At 38.2% G+C, this 17,071-nt stretch overlaps 1 protein-coding gene across 1 annotated transcript in view; it reads right to left on the bottom strand.

The window, feature by feature from the left end:
* Positions 1–15,468: 15,468 nt before the first annotated feature.
* The window catches only part of ptprn2 (protein tyrosine phosphatase receptor type N2), a 123,642-nt gene continuing 122,039 nt past the window's right edge, over positions 15,469–17,071 (bottom strand). The window contains exon 22 of the mRNA XM_071484999.1: positions 15,469–17,042. Coding sequence (XP_071341100.1) covers positions 16,971–17,042 — 72 coding nt within the window. The 3' untranslated portion in view covers positions 15,469–16,970. The remainder of the gene's footprint in view (positions 17,043–17,071) is intronic.

Below are 17,071 nucleotides of genomic sequence, written 5' to 3'. Positions count from 1 at the left end.
AAATACAATTTATCACTTATTAAAGAAAACAGCTTATCAGAAGTTTGTTTTCTTTTGCTATATGAGTAAGGTTAGGCTGCAAAACCAAAACAATGAGTTGAAAGACACTAAAATGCTCTATAGAGTTGAGGGGAACTACAGAGTTGAGTGATAAATCTCAGTGGATTTGCCACTACAAGAGACCCCTTTCATATTTAATATAGTCATTTCCATTGTTGATACAATGTTGATACAATAAAATGTTGATTAGACTGGCTTTTATCAAATTGCTCTCTAGCCAAAGCGTCAATACCTTTAAACAAATGCAAAAAAACACACAAGCCTCACTGCCAACTCTTAATCAACATAATTTCTTCTTTGTTACATTGCCAAGTCACCTGAGCTGCCGATTCTCCTTCCTACTGTATGTGTTTCTTACCAGCTGCTCTCCTATAACCACAGTAATTGAACAGAAGCAGGGACAAAGCACCCTGGATTTCCCTGTCACATGGGCAGAGCTGTGGAAAGAGCAGCATTCTCAGATTATTTTGAATCAGCCTGCAGTGTTTTGTATTATTCATGTGGCAGAACGCATGCACATGACCCAGCAACTCATTTGGCCCTTTTTCCCATGCAGCCAGTAGTCTCAAAGGGTTTAATTAAACAGTGTCAAGGCAGTGGCCCATCTCCCTCCATTGCCTTACTTTTTACAGGGCTCATCCTCCCAAAGTCATTACACAACTGTTTCTGACTGGTTAAAAAAAAAACAAAACTGTGAAATGCTACTATTGACTTCCACTCCGAGGACATCTACCTCCTGAGGAGCAAAGAGCGGAGCGACAGCTCACTGTCAAATTCCCTGTCAGCCACTGTCTGCCTCCTTTAAAAGAAAAATCACCCACTTTCACCCGAATGAAGCGAAGCGCCTATCGACACCCATCACCTCATGGAGAGAAATGATGTTCAATGTACGTATCTACACTCAATACACTAGACTGTCAGTAAAAAGGAAGACACAAACCTGTTTGATGGGAAGGCTTGAAAGGATAGATAGATAGATAGATAGATAGATAGATAGATAGATAGATAGATAGATAGATAGACATGTTTTATATTTATTATATGTTTATATGCTTATATGCCTATGCAATATGTTATTTATAAAAACACTAAAAGTGGAAAGTGGTTCTGTGGAAATTACATTAACATTCACAAATTAAGTTTGAAATCTGAGTAAGCCATCTTCATTTTTTGCATGCTTTTAATTATTGTTTGCAAAATATGTTGTAACAATTCAATAGTGTTGTATTACTTTGAGATAATTTAGGGAGGGGGTTGCAATTTTTTTATCTTTGTCAAAAATAGGGTCCAAAGAAAGGAGGGAGACCTCTCTAAAGGGGAAACATTATATTAATTACATTCCATCTCTACCCTGATAATTTTCATACAGTCCCTCAACTTAAGTCCATACCAGATAGATAGATGGAAACAGTAGATGTAACTGCACTAATAACTAATGTATTGAATAATTCTTAAAATAGGATCTGTAACACCAGATAACTACACTATATAAATACATAATTACAATTCAACAAATTCCATAAACATGCAAAAATGCAATAAACAAACCAGTGTTCCGAAACATGATTAAAAAGATCAAACATTTCTTATGGGTACACAAAAATTCAACAATAAAAATGCACCAAATAAGCACTGCAGATTATGTTGAGGCAACTGTTTGATTATAACAGAAACTTTCTCATCTGTGACAAGTTGCATCATACATGTTTTATTCATAGCATGCAAAAAGCATAGAAGTGGGTATTGTCCAGCGAGAGCAGCATGAATGGCCTCTTTATTGTTATTATAATAAAAAAGTGCTGCAGCCGCTCAAACAGGAGGTCATGACTACAACTGTTGTATTGTCCTGTTGAAATTAATAAATGTAATTGTTCATAACTACCCCTGATTGGATTAAATCGACATGAAACAGAACAAGCGCTGAAACACAGATGTTTTTTTTTTCTACCAGCAGCAGTAGCTAATTGGTTTGGTGCAGAAATTGCTCATAAATCCCTTGTATGTCAAACAAGCTTTGAACACTCGTCACTGCGGAGACAATTTGTTACTCATCCGCTCGTCAAAGGGCTTTTGTTGTGCTCAAGGACTTAAGACTTCCACCGAATTTGGAAAAAAAAAAACAAACAAAAAAAAACAAAACACTGGGGTCAAAGAGACTTGATGCAAGAAGATTTTTTTTCAAAACAATTTTACAAAATGATTTGGCTACCAAATGGCATTGAAAGGAGGTAGAAACAGGACTTCCAAAGTGAAATAAAAAGCCTCCTGGGCACGCTTTATTTTGGAACAGCTGTCAGACAGGGATTTGGGTGGAGTTAAATTGGAGTGAGATTTCTTCTAGGAGTGAACTCAGAAGATTAGGGGAGAGGAAACACTGTCGCAAGTGTCCTTTGAGTAAAGTGGCAGAGGGAGTAGAAAGATTCACACCTCCACCTACAGTTCAAAATTGGCTTTCCACACAACCGTACAGCATGAAACGGTTTCTCTAAATGTCAAATGAAAAACTGTGAAACATAATTTAACATAAATGTGTAGATATAAGGTCTGTTTTGGTTTTGTTTTGTTTTTTTTGGAGTACATTTTGACAAGTAGCTTGTTCTTGATTCTCGCCTGACTGACACATAAAAGTCTTCAGTGATTGATTCTTCATGCCTTCCTTGTGTATTTGCATGTGCTGCTTATTATTGCATTAGAGATATTAATGCTGCTTTGTCTTGGGACTGAAGAAAGGATTTATGTGAGTCCACACAAAAGCCTCAAGTTTTGTGGTTGTGCACAAGTTGGATTGTGAGCAAAATAACTACAGATCCAGTGAGGCACATGGCAGTTAAAAAAGACAGTTGTTATAACTGCAGGGTCCCAAACAACAGCCAGCAGGAACTCTGACTGTGACACTACAGTAAATAAAGTTCTTGTTGGAATCAGTTGGCTGTTTTCTGACAGGGATAGAAATATGTCTGGACAGTCTGAGTGTCACTTAATCCCAGGATAGAGGAGCTCAGTGTGGAGCGGGATGTATAGTGTGTGCTGTAAATGGGTCAAAGCTTGGAGGAGACAGAAAAAAAGAGCCTTTCTGAAAACAGGATACACAGCCACAATACCTGTTTTTAACAGTGGGGAAGCTCGTGGCCGTCTAGGCCTTTGGAAAGGGCCATTTAACAGCATTTCACCTCTATCTAGAAAAAAAAACAAGAATGTTATTGACAAAAATGGTGAAAGTATTAACAGGCGAGTGAAGAGATGGGGTTTTTATTTTTATTTATCCTTTATGCTACTTTATAGTTTCTAAAATACATTATATTTACAATTTTTAAATGACCCACTGAGTATTTAAAGTTAAAAGTGTCAACCTGCCAGTGGCACAAGAGGAAAAGTTGGGAGATCCCCAAAGTCATTAGGCTACATCATCTGAGGACCCCGATCATCTGTGCAAACTTTTGTGCCAATCCACTGATCAGATGTCAAATTACTATTAACCAAAGAAGTGAACACTCTGATCTTCTTGTAGCACTGGATTGCAAGTCAAAATGATAAAAATAATAAGTCATTAGGATTCATCCTCTGGAGATCATGAATGTCTGTCATTTAATGTCAGTCCACGGAGTAGTTATTGATATTTAGTCTGGCCAGAACAGCTAAAAATTCAGTAAAGAAAATTGTTACTTACTGATAGTGTTTATATTCCTTGCACAGAATCTCTTTCAGATTGTTTTTTTTTTAAATTATATTCTGTGCTTCTTCACCAGTTTGTCTTGACTGTATCTACCTTCCTGTTTCCCTGGGGGCTCTGTGATAGCATCTGCTTGGTGATGACATTGTTAGGTCTCTTCCTCCTATGTGACCCCCCCAGTCATCTCTACCTCGTCTTCTTTAGCTCCATGTCTATCGGCTCTTGTTTGATTGATTTCCAGAAACATTTCTCTCAAGGCTATCAGCAGAGGAGAAGTGCAGCAGCTTAAAATGAAATTCTACAGCTGAAGGTATGAGAAAAGCCATTGAAAAGGAAATGTGGTCCAAATCTTATCTGAAATGCAGCTTGTGTGGCTTTTACTTTCATTCCAGGAAAAAGACAAAGTCACTTTTCTCAAATTCTGATCATTATTTTGTTATGAAATGATCTGGAACATGTTGGACAGAGGACAATTTACAGGTAAAACAACAGTTTGCTGATTGAGGTGAGCCTTCAATCCAAAAAAGTGTAGGTTCAAACTGTGAGACAAGAACGTAGAGCAATAATCTACAGGCCACTTGAATGACCAACCCTGCTGTGTGCAATCAGCATATAAGAAAATATACATCCAGTGAAATGAAGATATTTTTCACTTTTTTTTTCCACCATAGTTCCCATAATAAACTGGGAATATGTTCAACCTCATACATAACAGACACAGACAAGGTTTTATGTAAACGACTGCTCAGTGTCTTACTCAAGGACACTTAAACAGCGGTTGTCATGAATCAGAACTTCATATCAGTCAACATGAGGATTCACATGCGAAAACATGTACCCTAAATCAGAAAACCCACTGTTTTGGTCATTATACAAATACTACAAATAATAAATTTAAGACATATTACTTTATCAAAATAAAAGAGGTTCAAAACCCTTTATGATTTTGGACACATGCTTAAAAACAAGAACATGTCAAACAGTCACACACACAGGCAAGTGAATACTATAGGGACAGGCTTCAGTCATGCATGTGAAAATTTATATAGCAATGTCTGGCCCGCTCATTACATCTGTAATCAGGCTATGATTGTCAAAAGTAAGAGCTAAGCTACATCTCTATGACGGCTATAGAGACTGCTTGCTTTAACAGTTTTTGATTGGAGCTACTTTCTACCACAGAAATAGTCCCTACGAAAACTGTGGACTGTGGATTATCCTGCGTAACAGAGACATTATTTTTATAAAGAGATGTGCTGTTGATTTTATAAAATGTAATTTAATGTTTCTGTGAGGACCACAAAGTACCATTCACCTCAATTATACTGGGGTGGAGAAAGAAATCTTAGCAACAGACTCCTCAACACCTCAACATTTCAAACCAAAACTATCTGCAAGGCCAGATACCACAACTAATAATTGATAAAACATGTTTTTTTTATAAGTTGGATGACCTGACCCTGTAAAGGACTAAGGCTGGTGATGTCCAACATCTTTATTGCTAAAAATCTCATGAAAAGACCAAAACCAACAATGCATGAGTCTATCTCTCAGTGGTTTCTGAGGTACCTACTCCAACTCATTTGTTCCTACTGAATACATGAAGTAGGTGAAGTAATTTCTTGACAGATTTTCATGTGCTCATTTACCGATCTAGTTTGTAACTATGGCGGCAGAATAGTGGATGTGGGATTGACTCAAAATAGCGACAGTGCTCATGTTTATCCTGATGAAGGCACCCAGTGGAACAGTGTAGCACATTTATGTTTTTTTTGGACATCAGTGGAGCTATAAGATCTAGCTGGCTTTGGCTGCACAAGCACTACTCTCTTCATCCTTGTTTTTTCCCTTTGACAATAAGAAAAATATGGAATATCATCAGCCTTATCCTTACATAACATTTACATTAAGTTATAGTACTTTTATTTGACTAGAACAAATAATATCAAGTCACGCTTTCCAGCCCTGAACATGACTTCAAAACAGCTGCTAGCATCAAATGGAAGCACTTTGTTGCTACTTGTATAACAAATGAGTCATCTTTAAGCATTTACAGTACATTCATTATTAAACCAATTTCATGTTAAGGCACATAGCTGTGCTTCTGAAAATGCTCCCAGGTAGCTTGTGGTTGCCAAAGTCCGTTCAGTGGCATTCATATGGAATTTAATGTAACCCTTTAGTCATCTCTGCCAGGCCAGAATGACATATAAAACAATCCTGCATGGGCGTTTTGAACATTTTGTGTGTAGTGTTCCACGTTTTCTGGTTGTGCAGGAAGATGGGATCCCTGCCTCTGTAAACTGCACAACAGAAAGAACAAGATTACTCCAAAGTGGAGAGAAAGACATCAGTGTGATGCATTACCACACTGAATATTATCAGACCATTTTGACCAGCACAATGCATATCCCTTTGAAGTGAAGATCAGGCCTCTCTGACATCACATGACGGTCAACGCGCCCTTTGAATGATGATGTATGATTACAGAGAAGCAGGTGAACAGACATCCCACACTTCTGGATCATTTACATGTGAGAGGAGTATGCTGTAAATCAACACTATCATCATTATGCTGCATGTGGGCTGTGGATGAGATGTTCACAATGAAGTACAAAAGCACAGGAAGTCTTTCTTGAGAAAAAGTGAAAGATATAGTCACAAAATGTAAATTTTTTATCAGTGGTTAATTGGAAAAACTGACAAAGAAATGTTATAAATAAAGTTATAAATCAAATTTTCCTGATAATCAATAATAAATGTATTGACTATAAACAGGCAGTATAGAATAGAGCTGAGATTTACCCATAATATAGCAAATGTGTGCAAAAATTTAAGATTGAAATAAGAGGAACACCTTTCAAGGCAATGCAGCCAATCAACTAGTATTTATTGCAGCCTATGAAGCCGCTGTGATTGTGCCCATGTTTTCTACGTGATGATGATAACTGTGCAACTATAAACAAGCATGGAGAAAAATGAACCCATTAGAGAGTGAGCAACTGTGTATTGTGTGGAGTGGAGTATATAGCAACTGTAGCATAATTAAGGTTTTTTATGGTTATTTAACTCAAATCATAATGTTTCCCTAACCTTAATGTGTGTTTTTATCCATGTCTTAAGTATTGCCTTCGAATGCTTTGAGCATTTACCTGTTTTTGATGAATGGTTAATTTCCTATATGTATATATAACTGTCAGAAATATAATGACAGTTGTAGTAGTCAACATGTCAAAATGTAGTGTGAATCAGTGCAGAAATTCATTAACCATGTCACATTATAATTTCTTTTACAAAGCAGAAAAGCTTTAAAACCATTATTAGGACATTCTTACATTCATAAAAAATACAGAGGATATAAATGAATATTAAATGAACACACAAATACACATTACAATGGATAAGAACTTGTTAATCCCCAGAGTTCAGAGCCCTCAGCACACCCCAGCCTGGCCAAAAGCATGAGGAGACGCATCATCACGCTTCCTGCATGTCCTCCCCTCTTTATTGGCTAAATTTTGATCAGGCATCAAAGTTTCTGATAGGCTGCCGAGCGGCGGAGAGTTGTTGCTGTTGCTAGGATCCTGTTGCTAGGACGGTTGCCATCTCAGAGGCTCAGCAGGAAACATGTAATGAATCATGGATGGTTGATTTTTCTCTAAGCACCCTAATCTGTGATGCAGATGAGCCCAAAGCTCGCCTACCCCGTCTCCACCCTCCTCCTCCCAAATGCATTACCACCCACGCCCCCACCTCTGGATGGGTTCATTAAAAAAAAAAAAAAAAAAAAAAATCAAGTTTGGAATTGGAAGGCTGGCATTTCAAATGGTCCTGAGGTTGCTATAGAGGGGGGTGAGGAATAGTGATTCTCATGCAAAAACAGAGAGGTCAAAGGTCATTATCAGTTATTTGTTGAAGGAGAGCCAGAAGGGAGAGAGGCGATGACCCCTCCTGACCCCTGAGATTATTCTTAATGGTGTCACTTTTGAAGTTTGGACAGCCCCACACCTCCCGAAAGGAGGTAGAGGACAAACTACAGCTGATATCAATCTAAAATCCCCGAAGTGCACCTTTAGCACATGTAAAATACACTTGCAGTCAGAAAATAAGAAATAAGAAAAGCCAAGCTAATAGCTGCCACTGTGACTGCAGACTATATATAAAAGTGTTAATTTAATTTTCTGCAGATCACAGAAGCATTTAACTGTGGAGACTTTTCACACAACTGTTATTATTCTACATGCTAAAGTATGTTTTGCTCTTGAAACCCATGAAAAAGCCTCATTAGGATTCACAAAAGGTCATCCATCCCGGTGCAAATGTGCCGCCGTGACTTAACAATCGCTGTGGGCATTTTTAATATCATGCTATTATTCTGTGCAGAGGGTATACAGGCCTGTGTTTAGTGGAGAACATGGGGAGGGCAATTCAACCCCCAATTGAACCATAGTGTGCATGACTTATTTATTCCTGTCCTGTAAAAAGGGTGCAGCTGCTTCATATAAAGTGGCAAACAGTTAAACTGTTCATAGAAAACACTTCTTGTATACACGCTGAACATTATCCACAGAGGGTAAGACAGTGTAAAAAGTGGTAATTACAACAGATGACAGACAATATGGGCCTGCTGCTTTAATGGCACACAGCGGAAATACTGAAATGAGCAGCTACAGTGACTCTGCTGTATGTAAACATCTTGTGTTGTTCACCACTGTGGATTTTCCTTTTACTGGAGCAATATTTTCTTTAATGTAATTATATGTTATATTTCAGGCTTGGCTCATCATCCTGCATCCTGCTGCTCTGCTACTAGACATGAGTGCTTTTGTGATTATTTTTTTGCTGGTTATTTCACATTTTTGTCTGTCGTTGGTGTTTTTTTCAAGGCAGTGTGTTGTTTTAGACAGACATTCGTAATCTCAGTGGGGTGTCCTGGTCAAACAATGAATTTCCCAATACAAAAAAATACCACACGTCTCTATAGTTTTCATCCCTGGCCCTTTAATTAACCCCTTCCCTTCATGCAAAAGTGCATCCCTTGACAGTCTTGCTCTCCAGACTCAGTTTTCCTACCCTTTGCCCTCATCTTTCCTCTCAGCAACTCACTAAACGGATCCTTTAGAATCTAGTTGTATACGTGATGCTAATACCTTCTGACACATTTGTTCACTCGTCTCTTTATCATTAATAATTATGCAAAAGAGGCGCGTTCTCAGCCGAGCAAAAGAAAGCAATCTTAGTATGCAAATGGTTAAGGTCCCTGCGGAGTGTGGCGATTAGATGTGTGTTGATAAACTCACTTATGATGAGTGACAGAGAGCGGGACTGAAGTTGCTCTGGTCAGCACTGCCACAGACAATGATGAAAACACTGCAGCCAAATGCCAGGGTATCCCCAGAAGCATGACGGGACAGGGATGAAACGGTGTAAAATGTCATTGTGGCTGCTGTGCGCCCACTAATAACCAGAGAGAAAGAAGCAAGGGGCTAATGAGAAGAGATTTGTTTCTTGATTGAAGACTTTTTCTTTTCTGTTCAGCCAGATGTTGGCCCTCGCTGCGACTTTTTTTTTACCTTCAGCTGCCAACATCCAAAAATCAGGACTGGACCATAAATCCAACACCTGATCTTACACCTGAGCCAACACTAGATTGTTAAAATCCCTCAATAAATATATGAGTTCTACAGGTTCTTAGAAACTACAATCTAGTTTCAAATGGATTTACTAAACTGGGTTGCTCCGTTACAACTTTAGAAATATCTTAGCTAGCAAAAACTAAGTTGGAAACTGTAGTTATGTACAAAAAAAAACAATTCACTATTGGAGAAATCACTCTAGCATCTAGAGGTGTAGAACAAATGACAAAAAAGCATTTTAGGATGCAAAATGATATATTAAACTTAATTGCCAATGCTCTGTAAATGCAAGTGACTTTGCTGTATTCAGATATGAAAACATAAAGAAATATGTGTTTCAGAGTTAGCAGCTGCCTCTTTATATGAGCGAGTAAAATGAAACTAGCATAAGTTAACCAACAATTTGAATCTTTTAGTCCAATTTAATCAGCATAATTATTTTTTGGTGAAATGTTGATCAAGTGTCAGGTCAGATACTTTATATACCTCTGAACAGATTATATTAGCATGCTAACAATTGGTTAATTTAGCTAGTTCAGTTAGGTAACAGCATGTCCTTCACAGTTAGTGAGTATAAGTTTGTTGCAGTAACTCTTTGTAGTGACTAGTTTTTATGGTGCAACCCGTTTTAATTGAGCAATCTGTATTCAGTGACTAACTTTATAACTAAGTTTGAATTAGGAAAATGGGCTGGTGCAGCCGGCTATTGAGGATAAATTACTTTAACCAGGAATCTGGAAAAGCTAAAAATGTTACTATGAAAGGCAAAATCGGGCACTTGAAACAGATTAAAATGGTTTTGGTTGTGGGTTCAGTAGTTTGTTCAAAGATAAGAAAGAACACAAGCTTATGGAGAGAGATATCCCAAAACTACACAAGGTTGTGCTGCGCTAAGATGTAATAAAATCAGTTTTTATCTCAGTGAATTGTCATATAGTCACACATCGCATTTGATCTGGCTTTCATGTTGAGATTTAAAAATGCACATCAAGCAAAGTTTTTGTGACAGTATAGTGGGAGTCCACATTTTAAACCTCAAATCACTGCATAAGCACGAGTACGCATAACTATTCAGGCAAGATCAATTTTCTCAGGATCAGCATTTTGATGAACACAGACAGAAGAAGAGGAAGACAGACACTAGCCGGGAGTGCCAAGTTTAAAAGCTTGTTTGTTTCTAAAGAAGATCAAAGGTATCGAGGCCTTGGACAGACATGAGAGGCACAGCCTCTGCAATCTGCTCTCCATTCACTCCCAACAACACCAGCAAAGAAAAACAAGGCTTTTCTCTTTGGGAAATCCTGGAAAGCATCCCAGACAGTTTTTCCAACAAGCAAACACTCTGGGATCTCCCAACCCTCTCCATGGGGAAATGACAAGTTTGTCAGCATGTTGTGCATTATCATTCAAAAGTTGAATGATCCGCAGGTGCTTTTTTTTTTTTGGAATGCAAAAAGCTAAAGCACGTCTCGGACTTTGATCCAAAACTTGAACGTGAAGTGAAAAGTTAAGCAGCTGCTGTTTTTTTTTTTTTTTTAATGTACTCAGCAATTATTTTTTAAGCCAACATATCTGATTAAAGCTACAGTCAAGTGCATTCCCACAGTTCAACATGGCGTGGTTTAATGAGGAAAATCAATTATTTTTGTTGAGTTATCCACAATATCTTGAGGGAATATTTCACCCATTAGGTCATTAGAGCAAATATTTTATAAGCGTTTCACAGCAAGTCCAAACTTTGGCTGAAACTAACTGAAGTAAATCTAACAGAGTACATTTTTGTCATTCTATGAGCAGAGCTCAAGAACTTCTTTGTTGTCCACCTTTGATAGATTAGATGAGATGGCTTCATGGGCTCTTTTTTTTTTTGTTTGTATTTTTTGTATTTTTACCTCTACCACTTGTGCCAACAAAAGCTGGATGTTTCAACCATTCGTCCATTACTTTTAGATCTCCACTTCAACTCTTCAGCTAGCTTACTTTTCATACACTCTCAATTGTAACAGTGGGTGTAACTGTCAAAAATGAAAAGGGATCTTCTCTCTCTCTCTCTCTCTCTCTCTCTCTCTCACACACACACAAACACTCACACACACACTGTCTGAAAGTTAAATGGGGGGGGCCTCTCATGTCTGCTGACTGTGAAGCTGCATCCATGAAACAGTTAGCTTACCTTAGCATAAAACCTCAAAACAAAGGGAACCATCCAGCCCGGCTCTGTCTGAAAATAACTGCCTACCAGCAACTCTTCACTAATTAACATGTTGTATCTTGTTCATTTAATATGTACAAAGCTTAAGTGAAATGAATGTGAAAATGAGCTGCTGGTCCAGGAGGTGTTTTTCCAGTTTTTATGCTATGGTACGATAACCACCTGCTAGCTGTTCGCTTCGGTTTGTGTACAGATTAAACAAACTAAATATAACATGTTAATTAGTGAGCTACAGAGGTGCTGTTAGCTGGACAGAGCCAGGCTAGACGTTCCCCTCTGTTTCCAGTCTTAGTGCTAAGCTAACCAGCCGCCGGCTTCAGCTTCGTATTGGACCAACAGAAGTGAGAGTGCTATCAATCTTCTCATCCAAGTCTCGCCAAGAAAAAAAACAAACATATTTCCCAAAATGTCAAACTGCTCCCTTCAACAGTTTGCTTGTTGTCACTGTATGGTTAATTATTGTAACAATAAATATATTAACGATCAGCATCACACAGATTTGTAATCCTATGTACATTGATATTACTGAACTGAACTTTCTCATAATCCTTCCACATCCCCCCTGATAACTGCAGCCTGGGGTACAAGTACCGCTGCTTGGGAATCACTGCTCTAATGAAAGACTTCTCCGTGGAGGAGCTACTGGCTGGACTTGAGATGCATTTACTTACAAGACTGCATGAATTTACAAGTGTGTCAGAAGGACCAAGAGCCAACAGTGATTACAATAAACCATAGAGAGATCATCAAAGAGTGGGCAGGAGCTGTAAGACTCACTGAGGTTCATGACTGAAAAGGCCCACTCGACGTTCTTGGCTGCACGAAGGCCCCTCCGAGGGACCTGCACTGTGTGTTTTAATCTGCTTGTTTCAGGACTGAATGATTCATCGGCTTTGAGATGGCTTTACTTCACAACTCTCTCTTATAAGATGTGTTTCCTCATTTCATGCTTGTGACTTTTCACTTTTATTTTGCTCCTGCATTTCCCCTGATTTTACAGCTTTCCTGTTTGGTGGTAGAAATTCAGTCTGTGTGATGCCAGGCGGGTTTGTGAGTATTTTCTGGTAGCATCATGATTACACAGGCATTTGCCTACTTTATAGTAATTTATATCCCTGTGATATGCCAGCACTACTTAACAACAGTGAGATATGCTGATTTTGACAGATTTCACTCCCAAGACTTATCTGAGCTTAAGCAGTAATTTAGAAATCCCTAAATTAAAAATCACTTTGAGTTAAACCAAGCATCCAAAGAGGCAATACACAGTATCTAATTTTGTGACTTTTTCAGAACGCATTAATCCTCCCAAATGGGAGCTGACAGGATATCACATGGTATTGTAGCACACCAGATACCTCAGGAAGCAATTACCATGAATACATTTTCTAATAAACTTGTACCCATCAGATGATAAGCAATTAAACATGCGTAATTATGGTTTCCATACAGTAATTTCTAAGCTGATTAGGTTTGTGTGCTTTACAACCTGAATGGGAGAATATTAATAGGGCTTTGGTTTGGTGTTGCTGGTTAGCAGTGGCAGCTCATCAGCGAATCATATGCAAATGAGGCCTCAGGAAGTGCATGGAGCCTCATTCCCAGCTATTAGAACTGTCAGGGGAGGGAGGGACATGTCAATGGGCAGCACACGTACACACACACACACACACACACACACAGGAATATGCATTAGCACAAGAAGCACACACACATTGCTGAAACGTAGGAAATTATATTCTCTATATATCACACATCATGTGTCTGCACTTCTCTGTTCTCTGGTCATAGAATCTTTATTACACTTTCTGTCAAATTAATTACATTTAAGAGTTTATTTCACTTTCTGTTCGGGATACACCATATTAAAAGCTTTTACTGATAACCAATAATACTCATGCTTATAGCCAGAACACTGTATTGGCCAATACGTGGTTAATACTGATTCCATTACAGATACTTTTAAGTTAATTGCAATATTTATTTTGGCACCAATTTATAATGACGCACTCTTTAGAAGCAGTTTATAAATTGTGAACTAAGGCTTTCTTAATAATCAATAAATCATTCATTTATGTTTTATAGGTCAGACATAAATAGGAAAAAGATCAGGGTTGCCAGGTTGTGAGGAACCCCTTTGGCTGGTGTTTATCCTTCTCCGGCAGCACACCTGCTTCTTGGCTCATAGATTATTTAAATCTAAAAGTTTGACTCATCCAGCTGCTGAACACACTCCTGGCCTTCTTTCCACAGTGCAAACAAAACATTGTCTGGAAAGTTTCCACAAATGTGTTGCACTTGCAGGTTGCTTTGCTTTCACCTTATGTCCAGTTCATCCCAAACCAGCTCCATGGAGTTTAAGTCTGGAGACTGTGCTGCTCTTCCATTATGAGAGGACACCGTCTGGTTCTTTTCTTCTAACGTTATGGCTCATTATCTTGCTGCAGGATGAGCCCCTGACCGACCAGTCTGTCTTACTTGCCTTTTTCTCACCATTCTGATAGCAACATACAGTACTTCTTCCTGCGGTACAGTATTGTCCTGATAATGCGTCAGAGGGCTGGAGTAACAGTTTGTTCCAACACTGCCTTTGTACAGACAGAGAGTTTGTACGTCATCAACCTGTAGAAATTGTTCGTATTAACTTTCAAGCCATCTTTTACTTCCATTGCTGCAAGAAAGCTTCATATTAACCAATTTCTTAATCCATGAATCCCTTTTTTTCTTACCGTGGGCAGTTCACCACTTATCTTTGTACCTTTGAACCTTTTAAGGTTATTCACTGGAAGTGAGCTGCTTAAATCTCAGTAAAAACTGGGTAAATTGGTAATTGCTTGATTGGTAATGAAAGTTTATATTAATATATCTATCAACAAGTGGAGGCTTGTGTATAAAAATAAATGATTAATGATAGTAAATGAAACACACATGTAATAATATAAAATTTGACTTCACAGGTTATAATTGCTGACAAATACTGTACATTAATAAAGTCTTAAAATGTCCTTGTATCTGCATGCGACTACATTGTAGTGTGTGATAAACCATTTATTAAATGTTACTGCTTTAAACAACAAGTTTGTAAAAAGCGTGTGTCATTCTGGAGGGAGATAAACATCAGTCTGAGGTTCTTTTCTCAACAAAAATATTTTTGATGCCCTATAAATGATTTATGAAGCACTGGTGAATGGAATTTCATACTTAAGTCATGTGATAACAAAATAAAATAATCTAGGATTCCCTAGAAAGCAGTATTAATACCAAATGGATTATCCTGGTGCATTTACAACCACTTCCTTTTCTTTTGCCAAAAACATGACAAATACTCTGCTATTAATATTTTTAAATATCCTTCATTCAGCTTCATTTTCAGATGCTGTCACACTATTGCTTCACATGAGCGCAATCCTTTGCTCATGAAGGAAATCTGCTTCCTCTAATCATCTTAAACTCATACAAATACATGAAATAAATGAAAATGCACACTTGAACTTAACGTGTAATTATGAACATTTTCAGTAATTACTGCATACCGATAAGCTGACCATCAAATCCTTCAGTGACTACTGATCAAACTGGACTCTTGAGCCTCCTCTTCTGAGTAATATTGCAAGAGGATCTCTGTGGCTGAAATACATGAGTGATTTCATTTCAAATCCCAGCCACTTTCTCTACTGACACAGCTGCTGAACCAAACATTTCATCTGTACAGAAACGGCGAGTCTCTCCCAGATACAAACCCTCCGGGAGCATGATACTGCTTTTCTTTGTGACTTTGCTAAGGCTCCCATTCAATCAAATGCCTTCCATTGTGAAGAGTGGCCTCCTCCCTCCTGTCTGTGTGTGAGCGGGTGTATCAGAAATTAAATCAAACACCAGACAGACAGCAGAGCAGTATAATCTGTTCGGATTTATTATCAATCTGAATGTTACTTTTCACACAAAATATATAGTTCTCATTCAGGCTCTCAGTATATATTTCAGATAGCACTATAGAGGGATTCATTAAGTCATTCATTGTCTATACATAATATAGACATACATAATATAGGGGGGGTCATCTGTCATGTTGCACAAAATATCACAATATACCAGTGATGGAGGGACAAACAAATTTACAATTCCAGTATAAGTTCTGCTTAAATATATCATATTGTTATTATGTTATTATGATATAGGATGACAGTATTTCTCAATAGAGGCAATAACTATCTCATTTGGTAAACTTCACATTTAGTATTAACAGAGATGTTCATGGAACAGACAATTCATGGTGTCGAATGTAAGAATCAATGAAACGATGAGTAAAAAACAGCTGATATGTTGCGATAATCACGATATGTGAGCATCTGTGGTTCAATACAAGAGAGAGATGTCTGGACCCAAAATACAACACACACACACTTCAACATCTGTACATGTGATGCTGAGTATATATAGTAGTTGATTCAGATCACAGAGGAGGAGAAACGTGAGGAGTTTATTTCCAAAAACGCTATATGTATCCAGTACATCAATTCATTTAGGGGATACATTCTGTACATGTTATGATTTTTACAGGCAAGAACTTAATTTACTTTACATATTATTGAACTAAAAGTACTACAGTTGAGAGCTGCAACAATAAGTTGATTTATTAAATAGGCAAAAAATGTATTTTTCAAGCAGTGATGCCAAATATTCTCTGATTCCAGCTTCTTGAATATAAGATTTTTCTCTTTTTCCATGTCAGATTTGACAGGAAATTGAATATTTAAAAATTCTACACTGTTTCTCAGACAAAGTAAGCAAAATGAAGACATTACATGACATATTTTTCACCATTTTTTGACATTTCATAGACTAAGTGATAAATCAAGTTATCTGCAGCCCTGCTGTAGTCTGTTTTAAATGTGCGAATAGTCATTTTCTAAGCATCGGTATCAGTTTCTGACAGTAGATAGCTCATTTTGGAACAAAAATCTTCACTTGACATCACGTAAACATCTCGTCAGTGGCACTAGAACAGTATGTTCAGGAACAACATCACAGTTATAGAGGACCAGGGATCATATTGACAGAAAGTCTCACAGTAGGAGTGCTGATCTAAGATCCTCCGTCAGATTAGATCAAGCCCCACTTGCCTACTCCTGAATCACTCGAACGACGCAGATCTCAGATCGACAGCCGTACTCTGAGGCCAAATTTGCAAATATGGATCCAGGTGAGATATCTGGCACGACATTCATAAGTATACAGTATATATAGAGGTGAAGAGGAGGCAGAGACGGAAGAGAGAGAAACATAGCGAGGAGAAGGAAGGGCAGAGAGAGATGTCAGTCTTGAGTGGGCAGAGGAAACCGGTGCTCAGCGAGCGAGAAGAAGGTGTGTGGGGGGGGGGGATACGAGGCCTTCACTGAGGAAGCGCTTTCAGGATGGCATTCACCTCCTCTGCCACGGCTGTCAGCGCAAACTCAAACTGCTCCTGAGGAGGAGGAGGAGGAGGAGGAGGAA

This window comes from Trachinotus anak, unplaced genomic scaffold, assembly GCF_046630095.1.
Source record: "Trachinotus anak isolate AG129_WGS33_773 ecotype Australia unplaced genomic scaffold, CSIRO_AGI_Tana_v1 ptg000009l, whole genome shotgun sequence".
Taxonomy (NCBI): domain Eukaryota; kingdom Metazoa; phylum Chordata; class Actinopteri; order Carangiformes; family Carangidae; genus Trachinotus; species Trachinotus anak.
The sequence above is the reverse complement of the archived record's forward strand: the minus strand, read 5'-3'. Positions and strand labels throughout refer to the sequence as shown.